The sequence below is a fragment of the Anguilla rostrata genome, chromosome 8 (genome assembly GCF_018555375.3).
Source record: "Anguilla rostrata isolate EN2019 chromosome 8, ASM1855537v3, whole genome shotgun sequence".
NCBI lineage: Eukaryota > Metazoa > Chordata > Actinopteri > Anguilliformes > Anguillidae > Anguilla > Anguilla rostrata.
This window is the reverse complement of record NC_057940.1, coordinates 394,932-412,784: the sequence shown is the minus strand read 5'-3', so window position 1 is coordinate 412,784 and position 17,853 is coordinate 394,932. Positions and strand designations below refer to the sequence as shown.

At 48.2% G+C, this 17,853-nt stretch overlaps 1 protein-coding gene across 1 annotated transcript in view; it reads left to right on the top strand.

Moving 5' to 3' along the window:
* Positions 1-17,853, top strand: part of LOC135260451 (partitioning defective 3 homolog) — a 253,512-nt gene that overhangs the window by 195,246 nt on the left and 40,413 nt on the right. The window contains 2 exon segments of the mRNA XM_064345669.1: positions 5,737-5,872; positions 5,875-5,996. Coding sequence (XP_064201739.1) covers positions 5,737-5,872; positions 5,875-5,996 — 258 coding nt within the window.

Genomic DNA, 17,853 nt, shown 5'->3' with positions numbered 1-17,853 from the left:
GGTAAATTGAGACACTGAACTCAGTTCAGATGTGTTTTTGTCACGACCTCCTCTGATAAACAGCCCAGTTTACTTAGAAGCCATTAAAAGCTGCATCTTGCTTTAGCCAGTTAAATCTGGAGTCAGTGACAGATGTTTGATAACAAAGCAATGCGAAAAGCCTGTTGAAATGACTATTTGAAAACGAAGTGGTCCGTACTCATTGGCGTTGGAGGTTACGGAGAAAGACAACCGAAAATAAGCATCTGGCGTCAGCCTGGCCTTGGTCTGTCCAGGAAGAGCGGAGACTGAGACGTTTCTTCTGCTGCGTTAGGCTCACGATTTAATTAGCATTTTGGCGATTTTTTACCCATCAGCCTTAGCGTTTGGGGGGGAGAGCCAGCGGGGTCCCCTGCTGAGGGGAAGTCCGTGTCTCATTGTTTAAAGTGCAGATAGAATGCAGACAGTGTCCCGCGTCAGTCCCCCCCCCCCCCCCGCTCATAAATCAGACCCCCCCAACCCCCCCTCATAAATCAGACCCCCAAGGCCAAACACAGAAAAAAAACTCAGCCCGGCTGGCTGATCTGGCTGATTGGTTTATGGTCACCCAGCAGTGACATCACAGATTATGGAACAGGCCCCCCAGACACAGAGCTCTGTGTTTTTAACCCTTTAAGGTGTGAGATAACAAATGATGTGTGTGATTAGAATGTTCTTAACTGAACATTCTAATCCTGATATAACAATCACTGAGCTGAAAGCAGTGGAGTTCTAGAACACCAAAAAAACATCCCAAAAAACCTACTCTTCAAAGGGTTAAGATGGAAAGGCCCATCAGAACATTCCGATTGGATGCATCTTCTGAAAGTTCATTTGGAGGGGGGCACGACCAAACACAGCACTGTGTGTTCTGTTCTGTAGTACAGCACCCAGTGGAGCCTCCTGCAGTTCAGAAGCATAGTGCACAGAAGGGTTGTAGGAGCAGAGAGTCTGGCTAGTCTATCATCAAATCTGTGCCGACACCTCAACACTGACTCACGTTCAAGTCGACTTCAGGCACGACAGCACACTCGATCAGTGCAGTCGGGCAAAGACTGAGCGGTGGCCCGCTGGAGCAAATTAGTGCTCTGTACTGAAGTCAATCACTTTGATAAAGTACATAGTATGGACATGGATTGTTTTTCTTTACACTCAGTTGGAAATGTGTGGAATACAGAGGTGGAAAGGTCAGGGGTCAGAATGTAAAAGTCTTACCATGTGTTTCTACCACCCATGAACTCAGTCAGCTGTTTTCACTAATTAATTCTACCTCATGGTTGAAGAATTTTGCTAATTAGCAAATCCAGGTGATTGGAACAAAATACTGGGAGCAATTTGTCTTTTCATCATCATGTATTCTTTTACCTTGCTTTGATGAAGTACAGTGTATGAAAACACTCCTTTTAGAAGCTGAATTGGACTTGTGCAGTGACCTGCAGAGAATGTTGTGGCTGTGTACAAAGGCACTTCCTGCTCGTGCCTGTTCAAGCTGTGCTAAACTGTGCTAAGCTGTGCTATGCTGTGCTAACCTGTGCTGTGCTATGCTGTGCTAAGCTGTGCTAACCTGTGCTAAGCTGTGCTTAGATGTGCTGTGCTATGCTGTGCTAAACAGTGCTAACCTGTGCTATGCTGTGCTTAGATGTGCTATGCTGTGCTGTGCTATGCTGTGCTAAGCTGTGTTAAGATGTGCTAAGATGTGCTATGCTGTGCTGTGCTATGCTGTGCTAAGCTGTGTTAAGATGTGCTAAGATGTGCTAAGTGAGCTGAGCGGAACGTGAGCTTCTGTCTGTGTGTGGCCGTTTGATTGTCGAGTTCACACTGAGGCCAGTTAATTTCAGTCTCAGATGGAATCTTCCGGAGGTCTTCTGATGGATTTTGTAATAAATCTGAAAATGGTGCAACTTTGTCTTGATCTTGCTGCCATATGCTGCACTTTAAGAAATGCATTCGACACCCATTTTTCCCCATTTCTTGTTTTAACGCAACACTTTTCTAATGGTGTAATAGATGAAAGCATGTTTTTATTTGGCATATTTTTTACGCTGGATACACTCTGGCGCTTCCCTCACACTGGGTGCGCTGGCTGCTGGATTTATTCAGCGACCTCCTTCAGGAGGATGTGGGGCGTTTTCTGCGGTGTGTTTGCTACCATTTCCATAGCCAGGAGGGTCATGCAAAGATTTTGAGCGATTTTGTGCTGAAAGTCTCTTGCCAAAGACTCACCCCTGATGCATTTGTGTGGCTCCAGATCCCTCCCAGACAATACGCACAAAGCCTCCTGGACACCAACTTCACTCTCCTATTCAATGAGGTGCATTAATATCCGGACTCTGATGTGCTATTGCTGGGGTAGCGCTGGACTGCCAGGGACGTTTCTGGTTTTGTTCCTGGCTGATGATCAGGAGTCTCAGCCTGAGATCTCACAGTCTGGACGGTGGCGTGCTGAGTGCCTCCTGCTCACGGGCCCCTGTGTTCATAAACCTGCTGATTAGTGCAGTTCTGTAGTTTTATGTAGATTTGGACAGAGCGAGGGCCAGGAACCCCTCCCGCCCCCCAGGACCTGGCCTGTCGTCTGCTGAGCTCTGGGGATCAAGCCCCGCCCTGCACTGGGACCACGCCCCTTTACCGGTCAAAGAAAGGCCAAAAGTGCAGGTGCGGCTCAGAGGAAGTGTGACTGGAGCAGCCTCGGAAGTGTCCATGGAAAACCTGGACGTGTCTGTGGAAAACTGGGAAGTGTCTATGGGAAACCCAGAAGTGTCCACCAAAAGTTTCTGAGGAAAACCCAGAAGTGTCTGGAAAACCTGGAGGTATCTGTGGGAAGACCCGGAAGTATCTGTGGAAAATCTGATAATGTCCGTGGAAAACCTGGAAGTATCTGTGGAAAACCCAGAAGTGTCTGAGGACAACCTGAAAGTTTCTGTGGGAAACCCGGAAGTGTCCACCAAAAGTTTCTGAGGAAAACCCAGAAGTGTCTGGAAAACCTGGAAGTATCTGTGGGAAAACCCGGAAGTATCTGTGGAAAATCCGAAAGTGTCCGTGGAAAACCTGGAAGTATCTGTGGGAAACCTGTAAATTTCTGTAGGAAACCCGGAAGTGTATGTGGAAAACCTGGAAGTGTCTGTGGGAAACCCAGATGTATCTGTGGAAAACCCGGAAGTGTCTGTGGGAAACCGGGAAGCACTGGCATGCGCTCGCCAGCCTGACATTAATGCAGTCGCAGAAACACGGGTATCGGCGGTGCTCTTGCCACAGAGAGAACAGGGCTGTACACAGGCCTGCTGCAGCCTCAGGTCATTAACTCTGAACTCATTCCTGTTAGGGCTCGTTAGACTTTCTGTCAGTTAGATCCCAGATCCATACATGGAACAAAAACAAAACGCTGCCCCAGGAAAGTCGCTGAACTCAAAAAAGAGAGTTGGTGCATTAAAAAAAACATGTCGTTATTAAATAAGGACTGAAATATGTTTTTGTACTGAAAAAACTGACTATTTCATCACAGTAGAAGACAGAGGTTTTATTCTCCTGCTACTGAGGAGAACATAGCTCTGCTTCAGCTAGACTAACTGTACTTTCTTACAGAGTTACTTCTTACCAAGTGCACTTTTCAGTTTACTGGCGTGCATACCAAAATGACTCAAAATTCAACTTCAAATTTTCATTTAATAGTATCATCGTGTCTTGCTGGAAAACTTCAGTTGGGGTGAATGCCATATAGATTTTTCTCTTTTTCTCTTCACAGCTCTTGCTGGAATTGAGTTTCCATTTTCCTAACTGATATTTGAGCAGAAGTGCACGCACACACACACGAGCACACGCACACACACACACTCATACACACAGACATACTCATGCATTCACACACACACACACACACACACACATAATATAATATAACATAACAATAACAACATAAATAAAATGGTGCCGTGCTCTATCTCTTGTCTGTCCAGTCCTGTGCTGGTGTGCGGTGCGTGTGGTCAGTACTCTAAACAGGGGTGTTGGCAGAACCGGGGTCATGTGGCTGTTTCTGTGGCCATAAGTGTCCCAGTGCAGTGTAGAGTCACACAGGCGGTCAGCGGTCATAAACGCAGATACCGTCTGACCCTCGGGGTCAGCTGAGGGTAGGGGGGCAAGGGCCGGGCGGGGCAGGGGTGTCCCGTTTCAGTGAGCCCCCATCTGGAGCCAGTAAAAAACGGGTCACTCAGCAGGATGCCACTCAACATCGCTTATGATGTCACTTCCACCGTATATGCACCCCTCGCCCCTGCTGGTTAAATTCCTCTTAAAGCTGGCTCTCTACATCTGGCTACCTTACCATCAGCTTGCACAGTCCTTTAGAATGCAATAGAATATCATCCCCTACATCTGATTGGCTACACTGTCCTTTAGAATACAATAGAATATCATCCCCTACTGCTGATTGGCTACAGTCCTTTGCATTCCCCGCCCACTGTCTTGTCCCTGGTTGTCCACACAGATGGGAGGTAGGGTTAAGGTTGTCCACACAGATGGGAGGTAGGGTTAGGGTTAGGGTTGTCCGCACAGATGGGAGGTAGGGTTAGGGTTAGGGTTGTCCGCACAGATGGGAGGTAGGGTTAGGGTTAGGGTTGTCCGCACAGATGGGAGGTAGGGTTAGGGTTAGGGTTGTGTGCACAGATGGGAGGTAGGGTTAGGGTTAGGGTTGTCCGCACAGATGGGAGGTAGGGTTAGGGTTAGGGTTGTGTGCACGGATGGGAGGTAGGGTTAGGGTTAGGGTTGTCCACACAGATGGGAGGTAGGGTTAGGGTTAGGGTTGTCCACACAGATGGGAGGTAGGGTTAGGGTTAGGGTTAGGGTTGTGTGCACGGATGGGTGTTGAGCTCTCTGTTAAATAAAAAGAAGGGGTGTCAGCCCCAGTGTTCCGTTCCAGATCCCCAAAATCCAGCCACCCAGACGTCCCCATCATGTGATTGGCTGAACTGCCTCAGTCTTGGGCGTTCCCCAAGTCTTCGCCTCTGATGAGAACTCAAACATGTCGTATAAAATCCGAGCTGAGTTCTCCGTCGTGCCGCCTGTTTTAAAGAGGCCTGGCGGTGTGGTGTGGCCGCTGGGCTACCTGCTGCTCCGCCCTGGAGTGGGGGGCTGGGTCACTACACTAAAGATCAAATAAAAAAGGCGGGGGGGGGGGCAGGGCTTTGGAGGAAGATCTGAAAGCCCCCACACACAAAAAGCCCCTTCACTTCCTCTGCAGTAAGGGGACCCCTGGGACTGCCTGCTCGTCCGTTCCAGAAAATTCCACTGCTGACCAGCGCTCATCTGAACACCCTCCCCACATGCCGCCTGGCTTTCAACGGCTAATGAAAGACAGCTAAATATGCAAGCCGGGGGTGGGGAGGGAGGGAGGGAGAGGTCTTCATCTCCATGCAGGGGTTGTTCCATAAGCCATCGGGGCCTCCCTGAAAACACACTGCATTGTGGGATGCAGTCCTTCTTTCTAAATTAAGGAGAGAAAACATTTTAGTTATCAGAGCAAATTTTGTCCTCTTGCTTCCTCTAATCATAGCTTCCCTCTCTTTCTCTCTCTCTCTATCCTTTTCTTTCTCTCAGTTCTTTACTGGAGGATGAATTGCAGTGTTGTGAAAACATATGACATATGATGCATGTAAAGTATGACACGTTTGAGTAACTATGACAACGCTGTTTGACGGACGTGGCGGTCTCTCCCCCCCCCCCCCGCAGGATCCAGGCGAAGACGCGGGAGCTGAGGGAGAGGCAGGCTCGTGAGCGCGACTACGCTGAGATCCTGGAGGTGGGCCACGCCCTGGGCCCAGAAGAGGACCACACGTACGCGGGCATCAGCGACCCCGCCCTGCCCCCCGGGACCCTGCCCTGCCCCCCCGAGACCACATCCAGCCCCCCCGGGACCCCGCCCAGCCCGTGGACACCCTCTACTCTCAAGTCAGCAAGTCCCGCAACGGCCGCCCTCCCTCTGCTGACAGGTAGGGGGCACCCATTCCTGCCCTTCTGTGTTTGTCTGTCCGGGTCGGGGGTGCCAGGTCCACTTCAATACGGTCCATTCATATATAATAACACAGGGAAAGGCCAGTTACATCACTTCATGCATCGTGATTTAGAGAGGTTCCTCCAATCACAAAATAAATGGGTTAACAACATGGTCATTGGTTGATATACTTCTGGGCAACCCATTGGTATCTAGGAAGTATAATTCACCAATCAGCTTCAGTGTTCTATTTGTTGTCACCAATGTACACTGTGATTTGTTGGAGCTCCTCAGTTTTTTTTTTTACTTGAAGGTTGTCCTTGGGTTAAGTTCAAGAAATGCATTCAATTTCATTCAAAGAGAGCATTGTGGCCATTTTGAATCTCAGTGAACTTCCTGAAGTGACAGGAACTGAAACAGAATTAATGTTCAGCGATATTGCAGAAGTGTTCAGGAGCATGGTGGTTTCTGTGGAGGTCAGGGAGCCGGCACTGCCAGGTCCGCAGAGTGTCAGCTGATCCTGGGTGCTTTTATTCCGATGGCGAAAGAGCTGTTTGGATCTGCCTTTGTCCACAATGAGTCAGTTCTATAAAACATTCAGCATGTAGACTAGATTCACTGGCATAAATGTGCAGTTATTCATTTGTATCCTGTGGCCAAGATGATATTATTATTACAGTGATTCATGTATGGAATTTCAGAAAGTGCTCCCTGCTTTTTGTGTTATTTGGACTGTACAGCATGTACGGTATGTGCAGTATGGTGTGGAGCTATTTTCAGCTGGTTTTTTATTCGCCTTGATTATATAAAGATCATTTTTGGACTTTTCTGATGAAGATGACATGTTTGTTGCTTGCATCTTCTGTGTATATTCAAAGTATAATACATACACACACACACACACACACATGCAAATGGCTTAAACCTGAGTGATGTAATTGCACTTTAGATACAGGACTGCCATACATGTATCAATACTCCGGTGCAGTGAAGTGTAGTTAATGGGACACTGTGCTGTAGGAGGTGCTGTTTTTCAGATCTCAATATGGCCACCCAATCATCCTGATAATTTAGATCATTTCCTCCCTTGTCCACATCTATCCATGTGTGGTGTGAGGGTTCGGGAGCAAAATGGCTGCCGTGCATCAGCCAGGCTGGTGCTCCATATCGGCTGTATTTTCCTCTAATGTAATATTGTAATATGCTCAGCATGTGGGTTCTGTGTTTCTTGGGGGAAACTAGGATATGTGAAATTCTTGCCGTGAGAGGACTGTAATTCCAAGCACATGTTGTAACACCATACACACAGTGTCAGATGCATCTGTAAATGCTTTTAATCTTCACCCAACCCACATTCTCCATTTGGAAGTGATCCTGTGACAATAAAAACATTACTGTAGTCTGTTATCCATGAAATACCCCCCCCCCCCATTTTCCAGATGAAGATTTGACTGTTTTATATTATCATGTGTGCTAGGAACAGACATTAATAGATAATGAACTGATATATAGTTTGGATATGTCGTTAAAATATTTTATGAATCATGCATTGGTAAATTTTATACTGATAGGGTTGCTGTTTTTTGGAGACATTTTGGTATTTATACACTTTTTCACATTATGATTAGATTGTTGACATGGTGAGTAATTGGTTTCTGCTATACCTGAAAGGCTTTGACAGAAGAATGGGATAGTTTACCACCCAGAGTCCCGCTGCGGCCAGGTGCAGCAGTGCTTTGTTACAGTCACACACAGTGCAGGCCGTGTGCTCAACCCAAGAGCAGGAACAGGACTTTCCACTGAGTCAGAAGTGTCTTTGCTGAGAAGTGCTGTTGTAAATGCTTTGTGTTGTGAAAGCTTTGTGGTTTTCCCTCAAGACAAAACAAAGACAGCAGAAAAGTCATTCAAGTTCAGTGTTTGTCTATGACTTCAGCAAAAATAAAAATTTGTGAAATACAATATGAAAACACCTTCCTTTGGATAAGCAGGAAGTGGAGGGATTGGGTTTGTAGTGTGTGCGTGCGTGTGCGTGTGCATGCGCGTGTTTGTGTGTGTGTTGGTGTGTGTGCGCGCGTGTGTGTGCGTGTGTGTGTGTGTGTGTGTGTGTGTGGAAGAGTCCATATTGTGGGACTCTAGTAGTTCCAGTTGATCTGAATATTTAACTTCCTGTGTGTTTTTCCACCTCTTGAACCAGCCTATCGCTAATAAATCTCATTAATGGTGAAAGAGGCAGTGATTGGGTTTCCCGCATTTATGCTGATCTAAATCATCACTTTTCCAGATATTTTTAGGTATTTTTAGAGCACAGTTAGTGGGCTGTGATATGAAGTGTGGGGGGGGGGGGGTAATATAAAGTAACATATTTATGGGGGGGCGTTATTCATGCTGCTCAGAGCTGTCGGTCCGGCATGCCCATTGTTTATGGGGGCCCCTGAACCCCCTTGAACCCCCCGTTCGCAGATCAGAGATCATTTCTCAAAAAAAAAAAAGTCTGTTGCCGGAGGTGCTTCAGCAGAGACTCACTATTGTTTGTGTCCGCTGCTCCCAGAATGCATCTCCCTTTTCAAAAGCAGGGCAGTTATTATTTATTTCCCATATTAAAGAGGCCATTGTTCGCTGAAAGCCATCTGGTGGTGATCATGTGACTTCTCCACTGGACTACACAGCTCCGTGTCGTACTGCTGTCCCTCAGTCACACAGCTCCGTGTCCCTCAGTCACACAGCTCCGTGTTGTACTGCTGTCCCTCAGTCACACAGCTCCGTGTCGTACTGCTGTCCCTCAGTCACACAGCTCCGTGTCGTACTGCTGTCCCTCAGGCACACAGCTCCGTGTCCCTCAGTCACACAGCTCCGTGTCCCTCAGTCACACAGCTCCGTGTCCGTCAGTCAGACAGCTCCGTGTCCCTCAGTCACACAGCTCCGTGTCGTACTGCTGTCCCTCAGTCACACAGCTCCGTGTCCCTCAGTCACACAGCTCCGTGTCCGTCAGTCACACAGCTCCGTGTCCCTCAGGCACACAGCTCCGTGTCCGTCAGTCACACAGCTCCGTGTCCCTCAGTCACACAGCTCCGTGTCCCTCAGTCACACAGCTCCGTGTCCCTCAGTCACACAGCTCCGTGTCGTACTGCTGTCCCTCAGTCACACAGCTCCGTGTCCGTCAGTCACACAGCTCCGTGTCCCTCAGTCACACAGCTCCGTGTCCCTCAGTCACACAGCTCCGTGTCCCTCAGTCACACAGCTCCGTGTCCCTCAGGCACACAGCTCCGTGTCCCTCAGTCACACAGCTCCGTGTCCCTCAGTCACACAGCTCCGTGTCCCTCAGTCACACAGCTCCGTGTCCCTCAGCACACAGCTCCGTGTCCCTCAGTCACACAGCTCCGTGTCCCTCAGTCACACAGCTCCGTGTCCCTCAGGGCACACAGCTCCGTGTCCCTCAGTCACACAGCTCCGTGTCCCTCAGTCACACAGCTCCGTGTCCCTCAGTCACACAGCTCCTTGTCCCTCAGGCACACAGCTCCGTGTCCCTCAGTCACACAGCTCCGTGTCGTACTGCTGTCCCTCAGTCACACAGAACTGGCTCTTCCTCTGAGTAAAGATCGGCAGAGTAACAGACATGCGAGTACAAGCAGGAAACCTGGCGTTTCATCAGTAGGCTGATGTGATGAGCTGATAAAGTGGTGCCCAATCGTGTGCCATTGGGGGGGGGGGGAGAGTATGCAGTTTTTAATTCCAACCAAGCACTTCACTTGCCAATTTCAGTTATCAACACACCTTCAATCAGAGAGGAAGGAACTGATACATGAATCTGAAATCCTACCTACCCCTGCATGAAACGGTACAGTACAATGAATAATAATAATAATAATAATAATATAATAATAATGTTTTATTTATACAGTGCCTTTCTCAGACCATGGTTGCTCAATGGACAGGAAGTCCTCTGGACACCCCCCACAGCTACTGAAACACAGATAACTGAGGCTCACAGCTTCATAAACATACTCAATCTCCTCCTGTGGAAGTCCAGGGTTCCAAAGCCCCCTGTGTATTAGTATTTTAATTTAACTGTAAAGCTGAAATGAGCCCCCCAGGACCTTAATAAAGCCAGCAGGATATGAGCATGCCCCACAGAGGGCCGTGACCCGCCCCGTTCACTGGCTCTGATTGGGTAGATTCTGAGGGAACAACGCCAGCGCTGATTTGGTAAATTCTGAGGAAACCAAGCCAGTGCTGATTGGGTAAATTCTGAGGGAACAATGCCAGTTCTGATTGGGTAGATTCTGAGGGAACAACGCCAGCGCTGATTTGGTAGATTCTGAGGGAACAACGCCAGCGCTGATTTGGTAAATTCTGAGGAAACCAAGCCAGTGCTGATTGGGTAAATTCTGAGGGAACAACGCCAGTCCTGATTGGGTAGATTCTGAGGGAACAAGGCCAGTTCTGATTGGGTAGATTCTGAGGGAACAAGGCCAGTGCTGATTTCATAGATTCTGAAGGAAGAAGGACAGTGCTGATTGGGTAGATTCTGAGTGAAGAAGGACAGTGCTGATTGGGTAAATTCTTTTGAAATGGAAGGACAGAAGAAGGAAAGTTCTGATTGGGTAGGATAAAGTGCACTTTATGTGCATTTACGTGTACGATTTAGGCAGATGCTCTTATCCAGACTGACTGACAAGCGAGTGCATATAGCAGGTCTGGAAGAACAGCTAGACCTGCAGGAGAAAAATCATTAATCAATTATCTTTCCATCATTGGAAAAAGTTGGATAATTTGGCTCATTTCTCTAAATCATGGTGACTGCAGACAGCCAGTGGAGACGGTGGTGCGTTTCAGGCGCTCTTACCCAGAGGGACTCTCAGGCGTTTATAACCGGCCTCAGAAGAGCAGCGCCGGACCTGCAAACATCATCAATCAATTATGCCTCAGCGGGCTCTGGGGAAGAAGGGTCGCTTCTGTTAATTTACCCAGTTTCTGTAAATCACGGTCAAATTTAGGCAAATGGAGCCGGCGGTTACAGCGGCTCTGACCGCAGCCTCCAGGCCTCGGGGGCTTCTGATTGGGTCGCCGAGTAGTGAGTAACGAGGCGGCCGCTGGAACGCACGCCGCAGCGTCGGCTTTGCGGTCAGTGGCAGGATTAGCATGCGCGGCGCTGCTCCTGGGCAAAGTCACGTTAGCAGTTAGCGGCGCTCCCGTCGTGCCCCCTGCTGAAGCCACGTTAGCAGTTAGCGGCGCTCCCGTCGTGCCCCCTGCTGAAGTCACGTTAGCAGTTAGGGGCCCTCCGCTGATCACGTGCAGTTGCCCTTCCGCTGAAGTCAGTTAGCAGTTAGCGGCGCTCCCGTCGTGCCCCTGCTGAAGTCATGTTAGCAGTTAGCGGTGCTCCCGTCGTGCCCCCTGCTGAAGCCACGTTAGCAGTTAGGGCTCCGTCGTGCCCCTGCTGAAGTCACGTTAGCAGTTAGCGGCGAGTGCTCTCCATTAGGGTTTCGAATGACGCCGTGCAGTGCGGCGTTGCTGAAGTCATGTTAGCAGTTAGCGGGTGCGTGCCCTTGGTGTAAGGGCCAATACGTTATGCAGTTAGCGGCGCTCCCGCTGAAGTCATGTTAACAGTTAGCGGCGCTCCCGCTGAAGCCACGTTAGCAGTTAGCGGCGCTTTCGCTGAAGTCATGTTAGCAGTTAGCGGCGCTCCCGTCGTGCCCCCTGCTGAAGTCACGTTAGCAGTTAGCGGCGCTCCCGTCGTGCCCCCTGCTGAAGTCACGTTAGCAGTTAGCGGTGCTCCCGTCGTGCCCCCTGCTGAAGCCACGTTAGCAGTTAGTGGTGCTCCCGTCGTGCCCCCTGCTGAAGTCACGTTAGCAGTTAGCGGCCGGAGTTGCTTCTCGGCATTAAGGAGTTTCAGAATGACGGGCCGTGACGGGGGGGGGGGGGGGGGGGGCGTTGGATGTGTGTGTGGAGTGGGTGAGTGAGTCCAGTGAGTAGTAAGGGGACCCATAATACATTAGTCTCATGCACGTAGCTGTAAGAACTTTCTGGAAGCAGAGGGCTTGTGATTTGAGGAAGAGTAACGAACAGAATGCGAGGAAGACGTAAGACGGTAAACTTCATGCTGAAACTTTTGCCGTGGCCTGCTCATTTACACACAGTTATGCAGCTTTGTTAAAATCACAAAGCCATTTAGGGCCTTTACGGAGTCGCAGCTTCAGCGCGTGAGTGATTCATTTAAGTCGTTTTTTTGGCTCGTGGTTCCAGGCGGCTGGTTTCCTTGGCCTGAGCTGGGTGCTGATTAAAAAGAAAGTACAGCCCTGATGTCTGAGAGTGCTGATTTAGGATGTTGATTACGCACAGGATGTCTGCCGTGGTTAAACTATTTGTCTGAACAGGCAGGCAGCCTTCATTTGAAACATTGATTGGAATTTCTTTTTTGTAGTAACAAGTGGATGCTAATTAATAGAAGAATAAATGAGCAAGCATTGACTACCGTGTATATCTGCACAATGTTAATCGACTCTCGTTTAGCTCCGGGGAAAAGAATCCATGTGTCTGTGCTGCAATTAGGGACTTGCATTCCATACCAGGCTTATTTGCATATGCTAATTGTAGCTCTAATGGTAACAAATGAGCTTGCGTTTATTCATTAGTCTCTTGTGAGGTTTTTCTTTAGCAGTGCTGTGCTGGTGGTGCTTCTGTTGATAGGTCTTCAAACATGACGGTCAGACCAATATTCATTCGCTGAGGAGGTTAGTATGTTACTACCTTCTCCAGTCTGTAACCCTTTAAAGAGTCTGTGTTCCGGAATGTTTTTGGTTTTTTTCAAACCTCCAAGTCAAAGTTCTTGACAGTTCAGTTGCCAGGAGTGATTGTGACATCAGCATTAGAATGTTCAGTTAAGAGCATTCTAATCACACATTTGTGATCTCATGCCATAAAGGCATGAAATATCACTGTCCTCTGAATTCTACTGCTCCTTGTAGTATTTCTGGTTGGGGTTTTGGATGGATGGTTAAACTTTATTCCATAAACCTACCAGAACCTCCCTTACCCTCCTTCTGGAAGGGTATTTACTCAGTCACTCCCCAGAGCAGCCTAAGTAATACCTGTGATTAGGAGGACCCAGGGGACAGGGCCGTGCAGGACGTCCTGGAGCTCTCCGCCTCATTGCCTCCCTTTAATCTGCATATAAATGCTTCACATTAATCTCTCTCTTACTCACACTGTTACAAAATGTCAGTGAATTTTACATTTAAATAAATTTTTAAAAGTCTTTAAAATGGCAAGGGTATGAAACGGTATACAGCTGAAATGTAAATAATTGTATTATTTACAATGAAAAAAAAATACATTTTATCATTTGTTAGATATACAGCCTGCTACTGTGTGTTTATTAACATATTATTACGATTATTCATACAGTAAAGTTCTGGCAACGCAGTTGGCAGTATTTTACCGTAAAAAATGTATATATATTTATTTATTTATTTATTTATTTTTTAACAGTGCACATCTGAGTGCATGATTAGCACAGTGTACCTGCTTTATGGCCCAGTGGTCTATAGCAGTGGTTCTCTGCCCTTTTAAAGCCCAGCAGGCTCTGTGGCTCTCCAGGACCAAAGATAAGGACCACTGCTCTATAGTGCAGCTTCATTTCATTGTGCAAAGGGTGCTAAAACACAGCAGGGGGTTATGCATATCCAAACCCACTTTTCCCCAACCCCCTCGCCCCCCCCATTCCTCCCTTCCAAGGCATCAGCATTTTGGATGTGCATTACCTGCGTTTTGTCTGTCATGGTGGGAGAGCTGTAAGGAGATTACCCAATAGGCCAAGGGGCTCTATGTAACAGCCCGACCTACTCAGAACATAACTCTGGAAGTGGTTAGATTTCCCAGAATCCTCTCTGTGGGAGATCTGCTGCAGCTGCAGAATGGGGTTGTTGAGAACAGCGTGTTTCTCCAGCATTACACGCTCGTGGGATCACTGGGAAAGCTCTTCTCTGTCCTGGCTCATAGCTGTCAGCTTTTCGCCATGTATGTAAATGGGCCTCTTCCTTCTCTGTGTTTCTGCATGTTTTTTTCCTCTGGTAGGGAGCATCTGGTGTGTTTCTTTCATGTAAACACGAAATACTGCGCTGTGAAATGTGTGTTTTATGCGAGGCTCTGTGGAAGATGCTCATGTGCGTACTGCTGTTCTGCTCCAGCGCACATGCTCGTGGATTTATTAACAGAAGCCAGCCTCAGAACCCTAGATGAAGGGGTTTTTTTCATCACAGTCTGGGCAGGAAACACGGGAGCGTAATTGAACTGAACAGTGTTTCTACTCATCCCCAGGGCCTGCGCACCCTGCCTGTTGAACCCTTGTTAGTTCTCTATTTTAAGAGATGTGGCTCTAATCTGCTTCTCTGAGCGGCAGCCAGGGACTAAATCAGATAATCCAAAACATCTTTTTTTTTTTTTATAATGAAAGGAGCTTCATGCCTCCGCAGCCCTGAGAGCTGTTTCCAAAAATGCAAATTAAAATAGACTGTGCTGTGGCTGTTTTTCCTTGGGATTTATCATGTGCCTCCGTTTCCTGTTTTTATTCTTTTGCAAATGTGTGAGCACATATGAGACAAAATTTGGGTTGTATGAAAAGTGCGATATGAATGCTTCAAAAATGAGGGAAGAGTCTGAGTCGAGAGTGACAGGTCAGCTCACCGTGGCTTCAAACAGTTTTGTTGCCCGAAATATCTCTTCACAGGAAAATAAGACTAGACTCTTAAATAAGGCTAGGGCAGTTGTAGCATCACCTTATGTGTGGGAAACATAGAGCAGCTCCCCCAATCAACTAGGTAATAACCAACAGAACAACACAAACTGTGATTGGTGGAAATGGTTCCATGTGCCCTGTGGGTATTCAAGCTCCTCTCTGTTACATTACATTACATTACAGGCATTTAGCAGACGCTCTTATCCAGAGCGACTTACACAACTTTCACATTGCATTTTACATTGTATCCATTTATACAGCTGGATATATACTGAAGCAATTCCGGGTAAGTACCTTGCTCAAGGGTACAACGGCAGTGTCCTACCCGGGAATCGAACCTGCGACCTTTCGGTTACAAGCCCAGTTCCTTACCCACTGTGCTACACTCCGTCCAGATCTCTGTTGTTTCCCAGTTAGGTGATGTCACACATGAGGCACGTTCTGAGGTCTGAATCATCAGAGGAAACACCGGCGGTAGCGTTGTGGATCTGGGGCCAGAGCCAGATTTACACCAAGGTGACAATAAACACATGCGACCAGGAAGTTCTGCATGACATCAGCTTACATACAGGAACAGTGTTAGTGGTCAGGGTCAGCGTTAGCGGCCAGGAACAGCGTTAGCGGTCAGGAACAGCGTTAGCGGTCAGGGACAGTGTTAGCGTAGCAGTCAGGGATAGCGTTAGCGGTTAGGGACAGTGTTAGGGTAGCAGTCAGGGACAGTGTTAGCAGTCAGGGATAGCGTTAGCGGTTAGGGACAGTGTTAACGTAGCAGTCAGGGACAGTGTTAGCAGTCAGGGATAGCGTTAGCGGTTAGGGACAGTGTTAGCGTAGCAGTCAGGGACAGTGTTAGCAGTCAGGCATAGCGTTAGCGGTTAGGGACAGTGTTAACGTAGCAGTCAGGGACAGTGTTATCGATCAGGAACAGCGTTAGTGGTTAGGGACAGTGTTAGTGGTCAGGGACTGTGTTATCGGTCAGGGATAGCTCTAGCGGTCAGGGACAGCTCTAGCGGTCAGGGACAGCGTTAGCGGTCAGGAACAGCCTTAGTGGTCAGCGGCAGCGTTAGCGGTCAGGAACAGCCTTAGTGGTCAGGGACAGCGTTAGCGGTCAGGGATAGCGTTAGCGGTCAGGAACAGCCTTAGTGGTCAGGGACAGTGTTAGTGGTCAGGGACAGTGTTATCGGTCAGGGACAGCGTTAGCGGTCAGGGATAGCGTTAGCGGTCAGGAACAGCCTTAGTGGTCAGGGACAGTGTTAGCGGTCAGGGACAGCGTTAGCGGTCAGGACCAGCGTTAGTGGTCAGGGATAGCGTGATGGCAGCTCGCCGGTATCGACTGTCTCTAATGTGGGGTGAGGTCATGTGTGCTTGGAGCCAGACGGCCCAGCCTAAATTACTCCAGCGAGGGTCTTCTCCTGGGGTCCGTCCTGTTTTCCCTTCTTAAGAAAAACATGGAAGGCCTAATAACAGCTGCTGTCTTAATGAAGTCAGCCTTTTTGGGTTTCTGTACTAAGAGGAGCAAATATCATAAAAACCTGCGGTACTGTCCCTCACGCATAACATGCACTTTGCTTTCAGATACAGGTGAGAATCTAGCCATGCATATAAAACAGAAAAGAAAAAAAATTACTCCTAGAAACTCACATACTTACATGGTGTTTGGAATCTTTTCCTGTGTTTATTACACATGTGTACAGTCTGTCCTGCCTATCTGTGTTCCTGATGGATTAGACTCTCCTAGCTGTGTGCTGCAGGTGAGACTGTGTTCTGTAGCTGTGTGCTGCAGGTGAGACTGTGTTCTATAGCTGTGTGCTGCAAGTGAGACTGTGTTCCGTAGCTGTGTGCTGCAGGTGAGGCTGTGTTTGATTTCCTGTATTGGGCCAGAAACCTCCAAGTTGAGTCACATCTTCTGTCCAGTGTGGTGTTCACCCTTTCCTTCACCTTCTGCACATGAGCAACAGGACCCTGCTTTGCTGGAAGTGTCTGCTTCATGGCTTTACTGCACATGTGTGCTGTGTATCATTGGCCGATGGGAAGCTGTGCGTGTGCTCGCTTTTAAAGTGATGTCATACAACGCTGCCATTAAAAAATGAAAGCCCGGTGTAACCTGAGACTGCAGAGCTAATCAGCGCGTTTTATTGGGCGGAGATTTATGATGTCAGCATGCCGTCTCGGTACGCCTGAACTCTGGAAGAGCCCTAATGAGCGTGTTTTATGAAGACCAAAGCGGAGCGTTGATATTCCTCTGACGATATGCTGATATTACATCTTGTTGTCTGCCGTCCCTTGTTTAGTTTTGGTGGTATCCTATTGTTGTTTGGTTCAATCTGGGATTATTTAGGGAGGGAAAATGCTGGAATCCTCACCCCACCCCCCCTCCGCACCTCAGCTCCCATTGCCCCCCTCCCCCCCCCCCACCCCCCCAGTCTCCAGCTCATTATTCAAACTGGAGATTTCACTGTTTCAGCCAGTGCTCCAAATCCAGCTCTTAATATTCATGCAAATCTGTGCAGTCTGGGCAGAGAGGGACCCCGGGGAGACAAGCGGCTCCCCTAATCAGCTTTCTGGAAGAGGAAGAGTAGAAAGAGGAAGAGGAGGTAGTGTTTACTCACCTACTTCTCGGATTAAGTGCTTCTGAAACAGCGTGATCCCTCTGCGGCAGATAGCCAGGCTATCTGACTGTCCACATCCCACTCCTTTTAATTGTTTTTCTCTTCTTCTCTCTTAGATAAGACAGCTTCTGTGTGTGTGTGTGAAATGGTGCTCTACTTCAGATGTGTGTGTGTGAAATGGTGCTCTGCTTCAGATGTGTGTCTGAAATGGTGCTCTGCTTCAGATGTGTGAGTGTGAAATGGTGCTCTGCTTCAGATGTGTGAGTGTGAAATGGTGCTCTGCTTCAGATGTGTGTGTGTGAAATGGTGCTCTGCTTCAGATGTATGTGTGTGTGTGAAATGGTGCTCTGTTTCAGATGTGTGTGTGTGAAATGGTGCTCTGTTTCAGACGTGTGTGTAAAATAGTGAAATGGTGCTCTGTTCCAGATGTGTGTGTGTGTGTGTGTGTGTGTGTGAAATGGTGCTTTGTTCCAGATGTGTGTGTGTGAAATGGTGCTCTGTTTCAGATGTGTGGTGTG